The sequence below is a fragment of the Hirundo rustica genome, chromosome 17, assembly GCF_015227805.2.
Source record: "Hirundo rustica isolate bHirRus1 chromosome 17, bHirRus1.pri.v3, whole genome shotgun sequence".
Lineage (NCBI taxonomy): Eukaryota > Metazoa > Chordata > Aves > Passeriformes > Hirundinidae > Hirundo > Hirundo rustica.
In genome coordinates, this window is record NC_053466.1 from 12,015,832 (window position 1) to 12,034,933 (window position 19,102).

Consider the following 19,102-nt stretch of genomic DNA (forward strand, 5'->3'; position numbering starts at 1 on the left):
GCTCCCTTTCCTCTTTGTTTGTAAGTTTGACTAACCCAGAGAAACCATCTGCTCGTGTTGGAGGTGGTGCTGTCAGGCAGTCTAGACTTCCCTGGCGAATCCCTGGCTCGTCCCGATCCCATCGGCTGCTCCCGCTCCCGCAGGGCTGGCCTTGGCTCCCCACGCCAGAGAGGGGCTGACAGGCACAGGCACAGCCTGGCCTTGGCTCCCCACGCCAGAGAGGGGCTGACAGGCACAGGCACAGCCTGGCCTTGACTCCCCACGCCAGGGAAGGGCTGACAGGCGCAGGCACAGCCTGCCCTGCTCTCCCAAACGCCAGAGAGGGGCTGACAGGCACAGGCACAGCCTGCCCTGCTCTCCCCATGCCAGGGAAGGGCTGACAGGCACAGGCACAGCCTGCCCTGCTCTCCCCACGCCAGGGAAGGGCTGACAGGCACAGGCACAGCCTGCCCTGCTCTCCCCACGCCAGGGAAGGGCTGACAGGCACAGGCACAGCCTGCCCTGCTCTCCCCACACCAGGGAAGGGCTGACAGGCACAGGCACAGCCTGCCCTGCTCTCCCCACGCCAGGGAAGGGCTGACAGGCACAGGCACAGCCTGCCCTGCTCTCCCCACGCCAGAGAGGGGCTGACAGGCACAGGCACAGCCTGCCCTGCTCTCCCCACGCCAGAGAGGGGCTGACAGGCACAGGCACAGCCTGCCCTGCTCTCCCCACACCAGAGAGGGGCTGACAGGCACAGGCACAGCCTGCCCTGCTCTCCCCACGCCAGGGAAGGGCTGACAGGCACGGCCTGCCCTGCTCTCCCCACGCCAGGGAAGGGCTGACAGGCACAGGCACAGCCTGCCCTGCTCTCCCCACGCCAGGGAAGGGCTGACAGGCACAGGCACAGCCTGCCCTGCTCTCCCCACGCCAGAGAGGGGCTGACAGGCACAGGCACAGCCTGCCCTGCTCTCCCCATGCCAGGGAAGGGCTGACAGGCACAGGCACAGCCTGCCCTGCTCTCCCCACGCCAGGGAAGGGCTGACAGGCACAGGCACAGCCTGCCCTGCTCTCCCCATGCCAGGGAAGGGCTGACAGGCACAGGCACAGCCTGCCCTGCTCTCCCCACACCAGGGAAAGGCTGACAGGCACAGGCACGGCCTGCCCTGCTCTCCCCACGCCAGGGAAGGGCTGACAGGCACAGGCACAGCCTGCCCTGCTCTGCTCCTCAGCTCCCTTCCCGAGGCACAGCGAGGACAGGGGTTTGTCCTCCCGGGATGCCCCTGTCCCAGCTGGGTTGTCACTCCACGATGGCCCCGAAGGAAAATAGGATTGGTGGCTCCTGGTGAACGGGACGGTGCCAGGCTCAGAGGAGCAGGCTGCAGGGAGAGGAGGGAGAAATGGATGGGGAGCAAATGAAGTTCCCTGTGCCCGTGCCAGCGCTCAGTGGGGGCACTGGATGTACACCTGGGGCAACGGGACTTGGCAACTCGAGCCACAGTTGTGATTTTTGAATTCCAACCCACTGGCCTCATATTTCTTCTGCCTTGTTTCCTATTGTCAGCACTGGCAGCGCTCCAGTTTGATTTTACCACTAATTGTGTTGCACGTTACCGAACTGAAATGAATCAAATCAAAATGCTTTTCCTGGAGCATTAGATAAAGCAGGCGAGGGTTCTGGGTAATGAGCAGATGCTGCTAATGCAGGGACAGGAGAGGCCTTGCCAGGACTCCATCTGCTCCATGCTTGCCTGCCTTTGGCTGGGAGCCACAGCTTTTGGGAAACAGCAGTCTACTTCAGCCATCCCTCTCCCCACTGCGCTCTGGAGTTGCATGGTTTGACTGGAAAACAATGTGCAGCAACAGGAGAACAGAACTTTTTCCTGCCGTCCTTTAAATGCCGTGGCCACCCTGGTGCAGGCACGGCGGGGAGCACGGCCCTGCTGCCCTGCTTGTGTCCCCTCAGACCCACTGTGAGGAGCTGCTGGCCCCTCACGAGCTGCTGAGTCACTGCATGGAGCAGAGGAGGGTGCTTGCTGCAGGGGTCAGAGGCGCTCCTGCCTGCTGCAGGCTCCAGGAGGGGAATTACGGCAGCGCTGCTGCTTGGAATTCTGTGCTCTTGTCCTTTCTGATGCCCCTAAAGCTGCCTGGGGGGTGTTGTCCCTTCTGTACCCTTTTTGCAAGAGTGAGGGGTTTGGTGCCTTGCCCTGAGTGCCAGGTCGTGCTCCAGGAGAGCCAGGAGCATTCCAGGCTGGCTGGAGTGAAGGAAAAAGTGTTAGAAAAAAACTGCAGGAGCTGGGATGTTTATTCCCATTGGGTGCAGATCTCTTGGTTTGGGTGAGTGGAATGTGCTTTCCCATCCCCATTATCCCATTCCCCATGCTGGGAATGAAACAGGATCTGTGCCTTCTCTGAGGGACCGTCCAGGGATGGTTTTGTGTGGAAATACCTGGAAGAAGAGTGGTGGAGGGAAAATCTGAGAACATTTGGTGGGAACTGGTGTGTTAATGGTAGTGTGAGAGCAAGGCTCTTGTCACTGAGGTCTGATCTCTCACTCTTTGTACCCTCAGGACCTGCTGGAAGTGCAAATTAAATGTAAAATGTTGGTTAATGCACTTCAGGTATCTACTAAGGTTAAATTGGCTCCTCGAAATAGAAATGTTTTTGGGAAAAAACTCAAAAATTCACAGCAACAAGTTTTGATACTCCAGGCTCGTGCTCATTTCCAGCCATGCCTTTCTTATACTGCTTGTAGGTCATAGAGATATGATATAGCTGAGATAATGTTCCCACTTTGGAGTAAAAAGAAACATCTGTAAGGAGCCATAGAATCAGAGTAGCCTGAGCTGGAAGGGACCCACAAGGATCATCAAGTCCAAGGGTTTTCAGAAGGTAAAAAAAGAGTTTTATTTTGTTTAAATCAAGGTGGCAAGACCACAACTCTAAAACAGGACAAACATCATGGGGATGATGTGAATTCAGCGCCTTCTGGCCTTCCCACGCTGTCGTGTTCAGAAGCTGAACTGCATGAGCGAGTAAACCATGAGCGCATTTGGATTCCCTGCTCCAGCACAGACAAAATTCTGGGATTTCAATTTTTATTTTTCAGATAATGCACATGTAAATTGCTTTACATCTCTTCCAAAGCTGGCAGCAGCCACCAGCTGACAGCAAATGCTGGTTTTAACGTGGAAGAGCTGATGCAATGGATCTTCAGGATCCGAGCTGGGATCTTCCACGCCCGGATCCAGCCCTCCCATCCCAGGCAGCTCAGGTGGGCAGTGCCCTGTGCTGTGCCCAGCTCAGGAGGGGCTCAGACAGGCTGTGTGACACTGCCAGACACAGCCAGGATAATATTTACAAGTGAGATTTAACACTGTTTGCTCTGTGTTTGTGCTGCCGTGCCCTGTCGGAGGATTAGTGGATTTTAAAAGGAAAGAGATACTTGGGTTTGTTTAATTTTGTAGCAAACGCCTTGCCTGTAATAGCAGAGAAAAACCTGTGTGGAAACAGATGTAACAGCTGCTTTTGCAGGATGTCTTTTGTGCTGCCAGCACTGCTGGTGGAGAGACAGGAGCCTGCAGCTCCCACCTTTGACACAGCAAGAGCTGTGCAGGGCTGGTGATGCTCCCGAAATCTGCAGTTCAGTCAGGATCAGCACTGCACTCCCTGAGGCACAACAGCCTCGTGCTCAATGTTTTATCCAAGTACTTTCCCAGTCTGGAGCAATAAATGGACCTTCCATCAGGCCACAGTTCGAAAATGTGTGGGTTGGGAGTTGAATTTTTTGTCAAATCTGGGGCAAGGTGATAAACGAGGCTGGTGTGGTGATTGTCACGTTGAATGTCAGCATTAAACCGTCAGCAGCAGCTTCTTGCACTTCTTTTCTTGAGCCACGATGACTCTCCAGCTTGCTCATAATTCTAAATAATTTAGGGGAGTTATTGTTAGACTTCAGTTGGAATAATCACAATTACGGTGCAGATTTTAGCGTGCCGTGAAAGCGCTGCTTATAATTTTGATTTCATGGCCTTCTAACACTAGTAAGGTTTCAATATTAAAAAAAAATGAAAAAGATAACATATGGCTGCAACCTTAACTTCACCTCAGCAGAGGAATTGCTGTGGAAATGAGGCGCTGAGCAGTGCTGGAGGCAGGAAGACAGACTGTGGAGAGCAGTGATCTCATCTGCACTGCTAAATCTTTGCCTGATTTTTTTTCAGTGCCACACTAATAACCTGAACTGGAATGGTGTGGGATTTTTTACTCTTACCCAAACGTGATTGACTGTTGCAAGGACTCGCACACCCATAAATACCTTTTACTGTTTCTGCAGAGAAATGCAGAATATTCTGAGCAGCACTTTCAGCCATCATTGCAGCTTTACCTATTTGCAAATCCAGTGGAGTGTTTGCTTTTTGTTTTCCTTCTGTCCTGATCCTTGTGGGTCCCTTCCAAATCAGGATATTCTTTGAACTCTCCCTGTTGTCTTTACTTTGTGCTCCTTCATCACATGTGAATTTGTCACAAGTCACTTTTTTTTTTTTAGATTACCAGGAATGTATTGCCGGTATCATGTTTCAGATGTTGCACACTCTGTGTTTGCCTGGTTAAAATCTTTAGTTTGAGCAGATTTTGTAATGTTTGAGATGAAGTAATAGTAATAGTAGTAATAATAGTAATAATTAGTGACTTGTTGCCCAAAATTAGAGAGCAGAACCCTGAGCTCTGGGTTTCCCAGATTACTCCTATGATCAGAATATATATATATATATTTTTTTTTTCCCAGAACTTTTGTCCATTTAGACCCTGTTAAACCCAGTGGAATTTTCATCACAGAGATGTGTAAACAAAAGGCTTCACTCAAAGCGAATCAGCCTCTCTTCTCCCCTTGATGAACCTGGTCTTTAATTGGGATAAATTTTCTGCTGAACGAAAATTGAAAATCCTCCTGCTTGGAGGAGCCTGGCAGCCAAATCCGTGGTCTGACACAAAAGTCCAGTTCTGACTCCCTTTATCTGATATCACTTTATCACTGCTGGGGTTTTCTTTGCCTGGCTCAGTCATCTCTCTTGGAGATGAGACTTCCCCATCCCTTTCCTTTGGGGATGCAGCCTGTGCTGCCCAGTAGGATCTGTTAACTGGTTTTAAGCTGTGTGCAACCAGTCTGTTTTGCAAACCCAGTTCAGCAGTTATTTACCTTTCAAGCAATTAACATAATTACCATTATGCTAAGAAGTAATTTTGGGAAGTTCTGCTCCGAGCCCTTACGACTCCGTCGGGACAGTTTTAGTCGGGACTTATCTTTTTGATGGAAGCCTAATTGCAGTTTTGGCTTTGTGTAAACAAACAGAGGCGGCTAATTGTTTAGGCAAATAGCAGATTAATTTAAATATTCATCCCTAATAAAACAAAAATGGTCCCCATTATGGTACTCATTCCCATGGTGAGGAATATAAATATTCAGTGGGAGTGCCATTAGACAGGGATCTTAAGGATTATCTGCATTATTTCACATCGGTAGCACTTTCCAGATACCAAATAATCTGTACAAAAGCTACCATAAATCAATTTAAACTCATTTAGCTACCATTTCACTATGTGCAGTTTCATTACCACACTCTTGCTTCACCTCCTCTGGGACTGGGGAGGAGTGTTTGCAAACTGGCAGTGGTGCCCATCCACAGCTGTCTGTCAGGGCTTTTATGTCTCCTTCTGAAGGAAGAGCTGCCATTAATCATTTCATCATTAACGTGCTCCTCTGGAAGGGAGGCTTCTCCAGCCCTGCCTGTCACGTTGGAAGATTGCTTCTCCTTAATTCAGTGCAAAGGTGGCCCAGAAGGCTCCAATTCCCTTCTGTTCCCTCCTGATTGCCTCAGGTTGCTCTTACTCAGATGATGATGCTTTTAAATAGAGAATTCAGGAGCCAAGCTGGCAAAAATGCAATTACAAATATGTTTTCTTTTGACTTGCGCTCCTTTATTCTTTAGGATTTGTATTTTTTACCTTTTCTCTGTGGTTACCAGGGACAGGACCCAGGGAATGGCTGGAGCTGTGTTGGAAGGTTTAGGTGGGTTTCAGGGAAAGGTTCTTCCCCCAGAGGGTGCTGGCACTGCCCAGGCTCCCCAGGGAATGGGCACGGCCCCGAGGCTGCCAGAGCTCCAGGAGCCTTTGGACAGCGCTGCCAGGGATGCCCAGGGTGGGATTGTTGGGGGGCCTGGGCAGGGACAGGAGCTGGGCTGGATGATCCCTGTGGGTCCTTCCAGCTCAGGACATTCTGTGATTCTGTGAATTGTGCAGCAAAAGGACTTAAAATTGAAGTGTGGGTTCTTCCTCACTGGTTTTGGGGTAATTGAGAGCCTCCCTGTAATAGAACAAAATTTCAAGTGTCTGTTTACGTCTGATCTCCAGACATGGAAATGTGAGGAAAAACAAAGAGTCTTCCTCAAAGTAGCTACAAATCTTGTTGGAAAGTCAGAAATTAGGAATCAGGTGCAGAGCAATAGAGCCTGGAATCACAGAATCACAGATGGCTTTGGGTTGGAACCTTAAAGCCATGGCAGGGACACCTTCCACTGTCCTAGGCTGCTCCAAGCCCCAGTGTCCAACCTGGCCTTGGGCACTGCCAGGGATCCAGGGGCAGCCACAGCTGCTCTGGGCACCCTGTGCCAGGGCCTGCCCACCCTCCCAGGGAACAATTCCTGCCCAGTATCCCAGCTGTACATCTCCTCCTTCAGCTTCAGGCCACCTAAATTTCCTGTGAACCTGTCCCGTGGTCAGAGGAACCACAGCATCCTGAATTCCAGGTGTCCTGCCCTCGTCCCTTCCCCGTGTATTCCTTAGTTCCACCCGATCGATTTGCAGCTGTTTCAAAGCTCTGCAAGCCGTGTCAGAGCCTGAGCTAACCCCCATTTCTCCACGTGCAGGCACTGTCAGTGTGTGGAGCCTGCTGCTGGGGCAGGAGCCCATCCATCACTTCCAGCACAACCAGCGCATCCAGGCCCTGGCGCTGGCCCCGGGCGGCTCCGCGGTGGCCACGGCCTCCGGCTTCCAGGTCAAGGTGGAGAGCCCCGACGACAAAGGATTCTGGCAAACCCCAGGAACCTTTGAAATCCAGAAACTGGTGAGTCTTCAAGCTACTCTGCTTCATTCCAGGAGCTCCTGAGCCGCTAATTATTTTTGGTAGGGTTAAGATGGTTCTTCCGAAAGTCTTACAGCCTGAGCTGGATCGGGGCGTTAGCAGCTCGAGGCTCTGACTTTGGAGCAGGTTAAGGGATGAGTCTTCCATCCCTGAAGAGCAAGGGTGAACTGCTGGCTTAAACTAGGAGTGAAAATGAACACAAGTCCATATGGTGCAGGAGGTTGGCTGGGTTTAATTTTTTTTTTTTTTGTCAACAATAAACTAAGTTGGCTCATTTTGTAAATCAGTTTTCTCGCGTAGAATTGGAGCTGAAACTCCAGGTCTCATTCCAGATCCGCACTATCTGATTAATTCTGAGGCAGGATGTTGCAGGCAGCCTAATAGTGTCACTTGTGAAGCTGTAAGTACTCATGCAGCTTCTTTAGGTTGCACCTTCTGTCACTGAAGTTTTGAGAGTTGTAATTAAAACTCATTCTCTGAAGTTTTATTTTGTCTCAGAGTATCAGCATTTGTTTGAAAGGGGAAGGAAGTGTGTAGGAATAATTGAGTCTTGCAGCCTCTCTCCCGTAGGAAAAAGCTGTGCAATTAAAGGGTGTGAAGTGATTTAAACCGCTCCTGATTAATCCCCCCCCAAAGCTAAATCAGTTTTACAGTTCAGAAATAAGCTGGATACTTGGTATTTGTGTGGAATCAGTCCAGAACTGAGATGATTCAGGACACACATGAGCAGTTTGTTCCGTTCAGCACGTGGTGCTAGCGATGCAAAAGAATTTTTGACTGTATTAGAATAAATTAAAATAAAAAAATAAAATAAAAAGTCTGCTCTTTTTAGGTCAACTTCCTTAATCTGGTTCCAGATGTCACGGGGAGCCCAGTGGCAGTGGCAGCTGCAGAGGACATTGTCTATCTCCTGAAAGCAGAGGATCCTGGCAGAATTCTCCACTCTGTCTATGGTCAGCCTGTCACCTGCCTCGATGTGGCTGCTCACGAAGCAGCCTTTGGCATCAAAACCTTTGGCTGGTTATTGAATGAGCCCAACCAGGTACTGTAATTATTTTCTGGTAAGATTTTTTTATACCTCTGTAATTAAGGAAAAAAGAGTTCATGCTGAGGACTTCTTTCCCTGCTCTCTCCCTGCTTTTGACAGTAGAGAGAAGACAATTGAATGCAATAATCTGATGCTTCTTTGTGTTCTCCTGTGGGCTGAAGTGAGGGGTTATTGTTCAGCCGGCTGAGTTCACTTTGCAACCTCTGCTCCTCAGCGAGGCCCAGCTCAGTTTATGCTGCATCAATGGCATCTCAAAAAACCCCAACTCAAAACAGCCCCAAATCCCAAACCATCCCTCAGCCTTTCTGGTGAGGGATCCTGAGCAGCGTCAGACAAATGAGCACCCTTAGGAGGAGAGTGCTTTCTGTGCTGTGCCCTTGAGTATTTGGCCAAGCTGTGAAGAGATTTTGGTGTTTCCAGATGCCTTGGGAGGAGTTCCTGTCTCTTTCCCACATTTTGCCTCCCTTTTGCACTCCCTGTTTTCATTCCATTTTTGTTACACTTTAGGCTGTCAGCAGTGAGGGAAGGAGGGTGCTTCAGGCAGCTGGAGGAGGGACCCAGGAGAAAGGACCTGTGGTCTGTAGTGTAAAAATGCAGGATTTTCCTTGGCAAGTGACTGGAATGGGAAAGCTTTATTTAGGATTTCCTCTGTAAGGAATAAACGTGTCCAGCTACATCTCATTGCCCTTAAAATCCCCGTGCACCATAAATACCTCGAGGGCTGAGATGCTGCGAGCTGTGCTGTCTTTATTAATTCCTTTGCTGTCCTAATCCAGCTCCTTTCCCTCCAGAGGTGGGAGGTCAGGAGCTGAAATTGCCTCATTTGGGGGCATTAACCCCAGTGATCACTTCTGTGCCTCGCAAAGAGCAGAGAAACCTCCCCAGGCCCCGAGCGCCGCTCAGCAAAGCCGGACATCTTTCCTAATTTAGTCCTGAGCTCCCTGGCTCTTGCTGGCAGATTGTATTAAGCCTGGTGCATCCTAATCAGGGAGATGGGCCCAGACGGCCGGGGGGTGTGACAAGGACGCTGCCTTGGCACTGCTGCTCCAGCTGACATCACGCCGGAAATTAATTACTGATGTCTATTATGATAATTACCGGCCTCGCGCAGACGTGAAGGGACTTTGCAGCGGCTGATTACGCCGGGCACGCGGTGACAATCTGTCTTTGGGAGAGCTCTCTCCAGCCTGGAGATGGAATCCTGGAGGATTCCAGCCCCATTGGCTGCTGCCTGTGTTTCTCCCCAGTTTGGGGTTTTCTTTGTTTTGCTCCGGGTTATTATTTCCCTTCTGGCAATCCCTGCCTAGTAACCTGCTTCCTGATGAAAACACTCAGGGAAACCATCTTTTTCCTCCCTCCCTCTTCTTTTTCTAAAATCGTTTTCTAATTTTAGCCACGTTTGACAGCAGAGCCGAGATCTGAGGCATAAATTTTGCGGGAACTTTTATGTTGGAGAGGAGGAAAACATCAGATCCTTGGCCTAGACTTGGCTCCTGTCAGATGAGAGACACCCGTGCAGGAGGGAGGGGAGAACAGAAATGCTTCATCCCTGAGAAGTTCAGCACCAGACAACCCAAATATGATGCTGCTTCTTGAAAGTATTCCTGCTTTAGTGCTCCTGGAACTCATTTTTGAAGTTAAACTATGAAACATTTTGTTTTTGTTTTGAAATCCCTTCAAGTCCAAATTCTGAGATCTGTGTTCCCATCTAGGCTTGTCTGGGGCTAATTAAATAGCCCAGAAAATGACCCATGGGGGAAATCCTTATTCCCAGGGGACATCCCTTGAGGGATGATGTCAGGCCAGTGACACATCCCCTGTGATCACAGAGCTGCTGCAGCACCACCAAGGCTGGGCATTCACCTGTGCGAATTTGGGCTTTAAACACTATGGGGGAGATTAAATCCACAGATTGGCTTTGGTTCTCTTCATGTCAGGATTTAAACCTCCTATAAGGAGGCAGCAGGATAAATGTTAGGCTTGACTTCATCTGGTTTCTGATGCAATCTGGATCTGGCTGGAGCTCTTGTCATAGCTGGTGCCTTTATAACCTTCCCCGAATCTGCTGTCAGGTAAGTCTGGTCTCCTACTTCAGCTCAGGTGAACTTTGTGGTGATTTCTATGAAATTTAGAGTTTATTCACCTGAGATGAGGGGGAAAAATCCTAAAACACAACTTCCTCCTATATTTCAAATTCTGTTCAAAAATTTTAGCACATTCAGCAGTTCTTGGGGAGATGAGATAATGAACAAAGGAGGATTTGGGGTTTTTTTCTACCAAAGAAGCTTCATGCAGCATGCATGAGAATTTTTATTCCAGCTGTTGTCAGGCACAGTTCAGCTGTGGGTTTGGTTGCTTCGTGCACAAACTGTGAAGCTGATTCCAGGACTGGTGGATGGGGAAGAGAGAAGGGAAGGGATGATTTTCCAGCTCAGAGGCAGAAGGCTGCGCGTGCTGAGGTCAGCTCTCTCGGGGGCTGCTGGTTAACGCTGTCGCTTGTGCAGCTCTTGGGAGCTGCTGCTGCTGAGGAAAGGTGTTCAACCTCACCTGAGGAAAGGTGTTCAACCTCACCTGGCTCCTCTCAGCAGCCATGGAAACACTGCCTGGCCTTGCTCCTGGTTTCATGTTTCCATGGAATTCTTCAGCTGCTTGGAAATGTGAGTGTGTCCAGTGGAATTAACCACTGCTGTGAAGTGATAGTGAGTGAAAACAAGTTTTAGATCCTAGAATCCCAGAATGGTTTGTGTTGGAATGGACCTTAAAACCCATCCAGTGTCACTCCTGCCATGGACAGGGACACCTTCCACCATCGCAGGCTGCTCCAAGCCCTGTCCAGCCTGGCCTTGGACACTGCCAGGGATCACCACAGCTGCTGTGGACAACAGTAAATAGTCCTTTAAATTGACTTTCATACTTTACAGTAATTTTGGATGATGTATTTAGGCTGCTTTATGTGAGATTTTACACCTTACTTACACCTTATTTTAACTAAAATCCTTCTAACCAAGCAGCTACATTGTCTTTTCTGGTGTTGAGCGTCTCCAGTTCTCACAGAGTTCCAAAGGCTTCCATTTTTTTAATCTTAGTTTTTCTTGTTTAAAAAAATATGGGGTTTTTTTCACTTCTGTTGGCCCCCATGACCCTTGCAAAAAGCCCAATTTTCAACAAATTCATCTTCATGAACTCTTGTTTCCATACCAGTAGAAGGGCAGGGCTTGCTGGCGGCTGAACAGATGGATCTTGTCCAAATGTCTCTCTTTGAGGAGCTGCAGGTCTGCAGGGTGTTAGCAGATCTTTGGAGGTGTTGAAAGGTGTTTAAAATACCTTTCTCTTTGTAAATGCTTTGGTAGCACGTCAGAGAGGCAGAACCCTCTGAGGAACTGAACTGTGTTTGCCACTACAAGAGAAAGAGACCAGCAGAGAGTCCAGAACTTTTCCTCGTCTAAATTTTGCATGATTTATTGTTTATCAGACACCCTAAATGGCCAGGAATAATTTTGCCAGTTGAAATAAATAAAAGGCTAAATAAGTAATAAATGAATGACTCCTTTTCTATTGGCTGACATTAAGGACTTCCTCCTTTTCCCCCCTGTTTGTGCTGTAGCGTGAGTGCCTCAAAACTGGCACGGCAGCTTAGGTGGGTTCCTCAGGTTTGGAAAATACAGCTGCAGGTGATGAAACCAAGGGATTTAACTCAATTTTTAAGGTTCTCCTTGCCTCCTTTCTCCATGGGAGGAGGTTTCCCTCCGGTTAGGGAAAACCTGTCCCTGGGCTAGAGGGGTTTTTGAGTGTGTGGGTGGTTCGGTGTGTAAGCACAACATCCTCCCCACGGGCGCTGGAGCTCTCAGCCCAGGCTCCAGCCACGAGTCAAACGAGCCTGGTGACCCCATTCCAGGTCCTAGCAGACATCTGCCCGCATCCCAGCCCATCCCAGGCTGGCAGAGCCCCGGGGGCTGGCAGTGCCCAGGGCTGCAGGTGCGTTGGCAGCGCCGGCACAACGCTTGGCTCCCCTTCCTGCCACCAGCCTGGAGCCTCACTCTGGAACTCCAGGCACAGGGAAACTTCAAAGGGAAAAGCAAACTCCTGTTGTCTTTAGCTCTGTGTGTGACTCGTGCAGCAGGTGTTGGATGGGGAGGAGCGGGGAGCTGCTTTTCCTGCTGGATTTGCCAGGAGCTGCGCGGGCTCCGCTGGTTTGGGGTTTTCAGGCATCGCCCGGCGCATGCGTCTGCCAGGAAAAGTCACCTTTAGGATGGCATGAAAGTCAATTTTCCACATGCTCAGAGAAGCACTCGTGTTCCCAGCTCCCCGCAATGACTTATATCTGGCAAGAACTTGAAAAATAGTCTCTCTGGCTGATTGTCAAAAATTACATCATATTGGAGTAAACTGCTTTTAAATCAAACATCCATTATTCATGGATATTAACTGCTTATTTATTTATTTATTTATTTTAACTGGCTGGTTTGTGTTTGATTTACTCTTTTTCTTCCTCTCTGATTGTCTGTCTGTCTCCCTCAGCTGCTCCTTTTAAATCTTAGCTCATCTTGAAATTTATGGAGCCAGAACACTTATCTGTGTGCACAAGCCTCAGCGTGCTGACCTTGCATTTGTTAACAGTCAAATTGTTTTTGTTGTTGTTGCAGCGTTATGTGCCATATTTACAGTAGGCAATCCAATACATTTGCACTGGGAAACTGTGCCCCTGGGGCTTGTAAACTTTAAAAATATTCTTGTTTTCCACATCACTTTAGAAATAAAATCCAAACTTGCAGCAGTGTGTACCATATGTTGTCTTTAATTTGATGAGTTCCCCCACAAATGCGTATTCCTGCTTTTGTAGGTACTCTCTGGATTGGATGGGTTTGACCTGAGCAGAAACCAGATTCCTTTTTATTTATGGTGGACTTGGAAATTCATGACCCTTTTTTTTTTCTTTTTCTTTTTTTTTTTTTTTTGGCAATATTAGTGTGTATTCAGGCAGTGTTTTTTCCAATTGGCAGAGGGCTGGACCGAAGCAAAGGGGAGAAACATAATCTGAAAATAAATGTAAATGCAGTTCACAGGCTTGCTGCTTGATCCTCTGCCACTCTGAGCAACTCAGGGTGGTTTTATTTCACTTAAAATGACAGAAACCTCAATCCTGGACGGTTCTTTCTGAAAAAGTGGTTCCATAATGGATCCTCTGTGTTGTTCAGCGAGGAGAAGGATGTAGGGTTTGAGTGTGGTTTTACAGTGTGCTTTTTGCTGACATTTATGATCCTTTCTCCACTACTGCTTCTAAATAAGAACCAAATACACCCCACACCCAGGGGATTCACCCAGGTCCGAGACACAGCTCAGTCTCCAGCTGCCCCACGCTGTTCCTGTGGACAGGAATGGGCTGGGAAGGGAAAAGGAAAAGGAAAGCAGCTCTTCCCCGGGGCAGGCATGTGCTGGCTGCCGTCCAGGACAGTGGGATGGACACCCCAGCTCTTGTTGAAAGTACCACAGGCTCTTTGATAACAAGTGCTCAGGGATTTGTTGTTTTAATGTTCCGTCCAAAAAAGACATCTCCAACAACACAGCATCCCAAAACACCTGCTGGGGTTTTGGCCAGGCATGGAAGAGTTCCATCAGCAGCGTTTCCTTCAGTTCCTTGGTTTTTCTTGGAAGTGTCTCAAGCAGAGAGCATCGACCACGCTTGACCTCACTTAGCTGCGAGATGTAACAAAGCTCACAGCTCGGCTCTTCTGGCTCCAGAGCCTTTAATTCTTTGGGAATTAATTTCAGGCATCTTTCACGAGTTCTTGGACAGCATTAAAAGAGAGTTCCCTGTCCCCACCGCTCTGCAATTCCGTGCAGAACAGTAACTTTGCCTTTTTTCCCGTGCCTGGGCCCGTGGATTTGCCAGGTTCCCAGCGCACGCCTCCCGCAGGAGCGGCCACAGGCTGAGCCGTGCCCAAGTCGCCCAGGAAAGAGGGGAATTAGTCTAATGCACTGCCTTAACAAAGGGGAGACTATCAGCCTGAATAATTAATACCCCCAGTCTGTGGCAGTGGGCTGAAATGAAGTCCCATTTGCTCAGCCTTATTAAAAGAGAGAGAGAGAGAGAGGGAGGGATGGTAAAGGTCGTTAAGGGACTTGTAACAGGGAAAGGATCGCCTCGGAGATGGATAATGTGTTTGCTAATCTCTGTGGTCTTTAACTAAACAGAATGCTGGAGGTGCTCTGGCTATTCCTGGCTCGTTGAATTATTAAGCATTCGGGGAGATTGCCTGGCTCTTGGCCAGCGACTTGGACTTTTCATTTGGCCGATGTTAATAGGTGACACTTTGTATTTGGGGCGTTGGATCCCGGTGCTGGCTGCGCGGGATCTTTAATGCTTTTCCTCCCTCGGGTCCCGGTGGGGCCAGGGCTGCTCGTTAGTGCGTTATCCCAGGGTTCTTCATTTCACACCCAAATGCTCTCGGTTCACTTCCCTCGGTTCGGTACCTATTAGGTCACTGGGCTTGGGTGTCCATTATAGGATTATAAATACCTTTAAAAGGGTAATCCCTTTGCAGTGTGCATTATAGGATTATAAACCTCCCAGAGATCTTATGCTTTATCTGCCCTTTAACACACAGGCCCTTATTTCAAGTCCCTATTGACCAGGTATTTCCATTCTCTCTCCTTGGCCTTTGTAAGGAAAATCCTTCTTGCCTTGGGATATTACAGGAGAGCTCATCAGAGGTGTTCCAGCAACTTCAGAATTGTCATCAGTGTGCTTTTAAATGCCTGTCTCCAGGAAATTATTATTCAGACTTCAGCATTCTGAGTGCTTTTAGCTTCTTTACTTATCAGTTGGTCAGGATAAGGGTTTGAAATTCATTTGCAGGTCATAAAACCGCTCGAGAAAGGTTGAATTTCGAGATGGGCAAAACCGGGATACTGAAAATCACAAAGAGACTCTTCCAATGATGGGGCTAATTGGTTAGAAAGATATTTGTGCGTGATAAAATTTAAAATAAATTTTATTTTAACCATTAATTGTGTTGTTGACTGTTAAAATAAACACTCTAAAAGAATAGAGATTGGCATGAGAAGGAATTGAAGGGGTTAGGAGAAGATGATAGAAGCTTTTCTTCTGTTTTTGAGGGTGTGAACCCTTATTTGTTTTACTGATGCTTAGATGCAAACACTTTAAATTGGTGGCCATCTACAAGTTATGTGAGGAGAAGTAATTCATTTTTCCAGCTGCTGTTACCTGTGAGCTTTGCCACAGGGCTGCGGGCAGGAGAAAATATTCACATGGAAAATGCTCCATGGGCATCTTTCAGTGCTGCATGGAAGCAATTTTTCATTCCAGCCTTTCATGGCCATGGCTGGATGTTCAAGTTATGTATCCTGTCTTTATAGCAGAGATGGGAGCTCTGGTCATTTAGATAAATTAATAGTTTATGGATGTTCACTGCAAGTATCAGCCTCAGGGGACTTTTAAGAAAGCAGCTTTTGGCCCTCTCTCCCCTCTGGAGTTTTAACATCCAGCTGGGAAGGGCTCAACTGGGAGCTGGAATACAGCGCTCCTGACCCCATCAGCTCTTGTTCTTAAGCTGAATTCAGCAGTTTATTGACTTTGTCTTTTGTTCCAAACTTTCCAAGGAGAAGTTTGGATTGCCAGGCACAGATATTAATTTCCTTTGCACTGAAAACCCTTCGAGGTGCCTTTGCCAGAACGTCATTATCTGTGGGTTTGGTTACTGAGCTGTTGGGAGCTGGGCTGAAGTGAGAACAGGCTGTAAACTGGTTTTTACCTCAAACACTAACATTTCCATGCCATTTGTAGCAGCTTTTTCCTTGGGGCGGAAGCTGAAATTAATTTTTATTTAAATTTAACTTTTATGTCCTAGGTTTTCCAACAAAGGTCATCCTTGCTTTGGTTTTTTTTCCGGAGTCTTAAGGATGAAAACTGCCGTGTTTTTTGAGACAGCTTCCCAAAGAACTAATTGGGAGATTATAAATCTTAGGAGCGCCTGAGGAAGTTGGATGTGGATGTGTTGATCCTAATCAGGAGCTGAAATATGTCTGAATTTGCCTGGTCATTACCTGGGAGAATGGCAGGTGGAGGAAACCTGCAAATTCTCTGCCTCCCTTCGCCCCATTCCTTGAGATCTTTAAAGCTTCACTTTGGTTGCCCAGAGGTCTCCAGCAGAAAATGATCCTGTCCTGCTCTCTTAATTCAGCTTTCAGATCTCTGAAATGGCACAGCTTGGAAATAAAAGGCCAGGCAGCATCGGTGCTGCTGTTCTGGCAAATGTTGAAATAATGCATCCAGATAGTGCAATATTTATTGAGCTGCACGTGGCTATAATCAGCAAATTAGAAGTGAAGAGTATTGATGTGACGTTGGCATGGCCGTGCTGGTGTTGCCGTGGAAGCTGTGAGGGTTTTCTGATGTTTGAAATGTCATTAACTCTTTTCATGGCCGTGAGGTTTCTTTTCATTTCAACGAGCATCACCATGAAATTTAATCATGTTTATGAAGTTACATAAGGCCAGGTGCAGCACTGAGCTCCACTGGGCTTCGACCAGTGCATTTTTCTGTTTCTAAAAGTACTTGTTCTCCTAAATTGAAAGGCCCAAGCAGACAGATCTGATCTGGCCCCACAGGAAGGACAGCAAACGTGATTAAACTGATTGAGGAGAGGAGTGGGAACGGACGGGGAACAACTCGTGCTTCTCATCCAGGCTCTGGTTGAATCATCCTCGATGCTGCCTAAAAACAGAGTTGTTTTTCTGCCTTTCCCATCTGAGCTGCCACTTCAGATGTGACATTTCTGTGTGTGTGTGTGTGTGTGAGGGCACCCAGGCTGTCAGCAGGGCTGTGGTCAGCTCTGCCCTGTGCTTTCTGCTGCACCTGACTGCATCTGCCTCTCACTGTCCATCTGTCCACACCTGCTCAGGGCTGGTGCTGTTTGCTTTTATTGCTCTCTCTAAAGTTAAAATCGATGAGGAAACTCTTTGCTTTTCCTGTAACCCTGAGGATTTCACCTCTGTGTGGTTTGCCTGAGAGCTGCACCCAGCCATTCTGGTGGATCTTGCTGGATCCCACTGGGAAACCTGAATTCCTTCTTTCTGAGGGTGTCTTTGCCTTTCTTCATAGGGGTGGATGTGTCTCTTGGTTCTGTTTTACACATCAAGGAAGAAGTCCTGCAGAACACCTCTGGTGCTGCAGCAAAACATTGTCCTGGTGCTTGTGCTGAACTGATGCGGTGTTTTATTCTCTCTCTGCCAGATCCTTCTTTACAACCTGGAAACAAACCAGTGTGTGACCAAGGTGGGCAGCTCCATAGGGGACTTCTCGTGTGTCAACCTCCACAGCAGCCCCCCCAACATGCTGGTGGCAGGCAACAAGGACAGAAGGTAGGTGCTCCCCAGAGCCCCTCTCCAATCCCCCATCTCCAGCTTCCCGTCCTACATCTGGCCCTGCTGGAATTGGTTTCTCCTCTGGTGTTTCCATGAAGTTGGGGAACAAACTCTTAGGTAATAGCTGGAAGTGGCTGTCAGTGTGCTTTGTCTGGGAAGCTCCGTGGGAAGAGGAGCTTTCGGAGCCATTTGGTGGACGCAGTTGGTGCACGGCCCGGCGAGACCACTTGGAATATCTTCCACTTCCCCGCCGCCACCCGCAAAATGAGTTTGGCATTTAAAAGCTCACTTTCTGATATTAAAAAAATAACCTAAGGGATGAATCATGGAGGATGAGATGGGCCCGGCTGCCAAATGATGTCAAGAGTGTATTTCGGAACACTGCGATGTCCCTCAGGTGACAGAGAAAAAAAAGAGACTTTCATATGAACAGATTCCAGCTTCTATTTAGCTGATTAGCAGCTTTCTCTTTAACTCCTTGGCTTGGGGAGTAGGATTTTCCCAGCTCAGTGTCTGCTGCCAGGAATGGCCGCGCTGGGAGCAGGCAGTGCGAAAGGATTAAAATGCTTAAAAAGACCCTTTGAGTCCAATTTTTAGATTTCCTTTTTTTGGCGAGTGGTTTGTGGGGTCTGATCCAGTGCACCAAAGGAGATGTGGGATGGCCGGGAGCCAGTCTCTAATGGCTCCTGCTTCCTTCCCTCCTCCTTTCCACACTGGGCACCAGGCTGCAGGTGGTGCTCTGCTCTGGTGCTGGGATCAGATTGGAAGGCGGGCACTTCCCTCTGCCAAATCCCAGACCTCTGTCCCGCCAGTGCAGCAGCTTGCAAAAATGATTATTTTGTAAAAAAGCTTTTTTTTTTTTTTTTTTTTTTTTCCTTCCCGGAGAATAGGGAGTGCGAGCAAGCCTCACACTTTCTCAGCAAGGAGGATAAAGGAAATAGCTGAAGTTTGACAAGTGGAATTGAATCCCTGGGAGGATTTTTTCCTCTAAAAGCAGATAATTGGTTTTCCAACGCACCCCAGTAAAGCTACCTCCAGTTTTGATCTGCACGATGACAGGAGAGGAGCTGGAGTCGAGATCCCTCTTGTTTATAGCAGAGTAGATATCTGCGCCCTCCCCTCCAGAAAGCTTTAGGGGTTTTCAGCCTTAGCACTGACTGAGTTCAGGGGGTTGGGTGTCACTAGAACAGCAAGGAGTCAGGGATGAAGGTAAGTTGGGCATCCAGGAGGCTGGAGCAGAATATCTCAGAGGTCAGATCCTCCGGTCATGCTGCAGGAAGGTGCTGGGCATCCACAGGGGGAACGAGACTGGAATCTCCATGGCCATATTATGGAGTGAGTTTAATAACCTTGCCATGGGAGTTCAGGCTGCTGCTGGCCAGAGGGAGCAGTCATTGCTTAAATTAAATACAGCAATTTCCCAGTTTCACTTGACTCTGCTCTTCTTTTACACAAAACCATGATTTTGAAAAGTAACACTTGCAAATTGGTTTTGGTAGGACCTGTAAAATCTGTCTTTCCATCCAGAATTCCTGCTGAAGCGCTGCTGA

The 19,102-nt window shown here is 48.3% G+C and overlaps 1 protein-coding gene across 1 annotated transcript in view; it reads left to right on the top strand.

Moving 5' to 3' along the window:
* Positions 1 to 19,102, top strand: part of FBXW8 (F-box and WD repeat domain containing 8) — a 53,505-nt gene that overhangs the window by 27,178 nt on the left and 7,225 nt on the right. Inside the window, exons 6-8 of the mRNA XM_040081011.2 lie at positions 6,906 to 7,102; positions 7,953 to 8,162; positions 17,422 to 17,549. Of these exons, the coding sequence (XP_039936945.1) occupies positions 6,906 to 7,102; positions 7,953 to 8,162; positions 17,422 to 17,549 (535 nt within the window). The remainder of the gene's footprint in view (positions 1 to 6,905; positions 7,103 to 7,952; positions 8,163 to 17,421; positions 17,550 to 19,102) is intronic.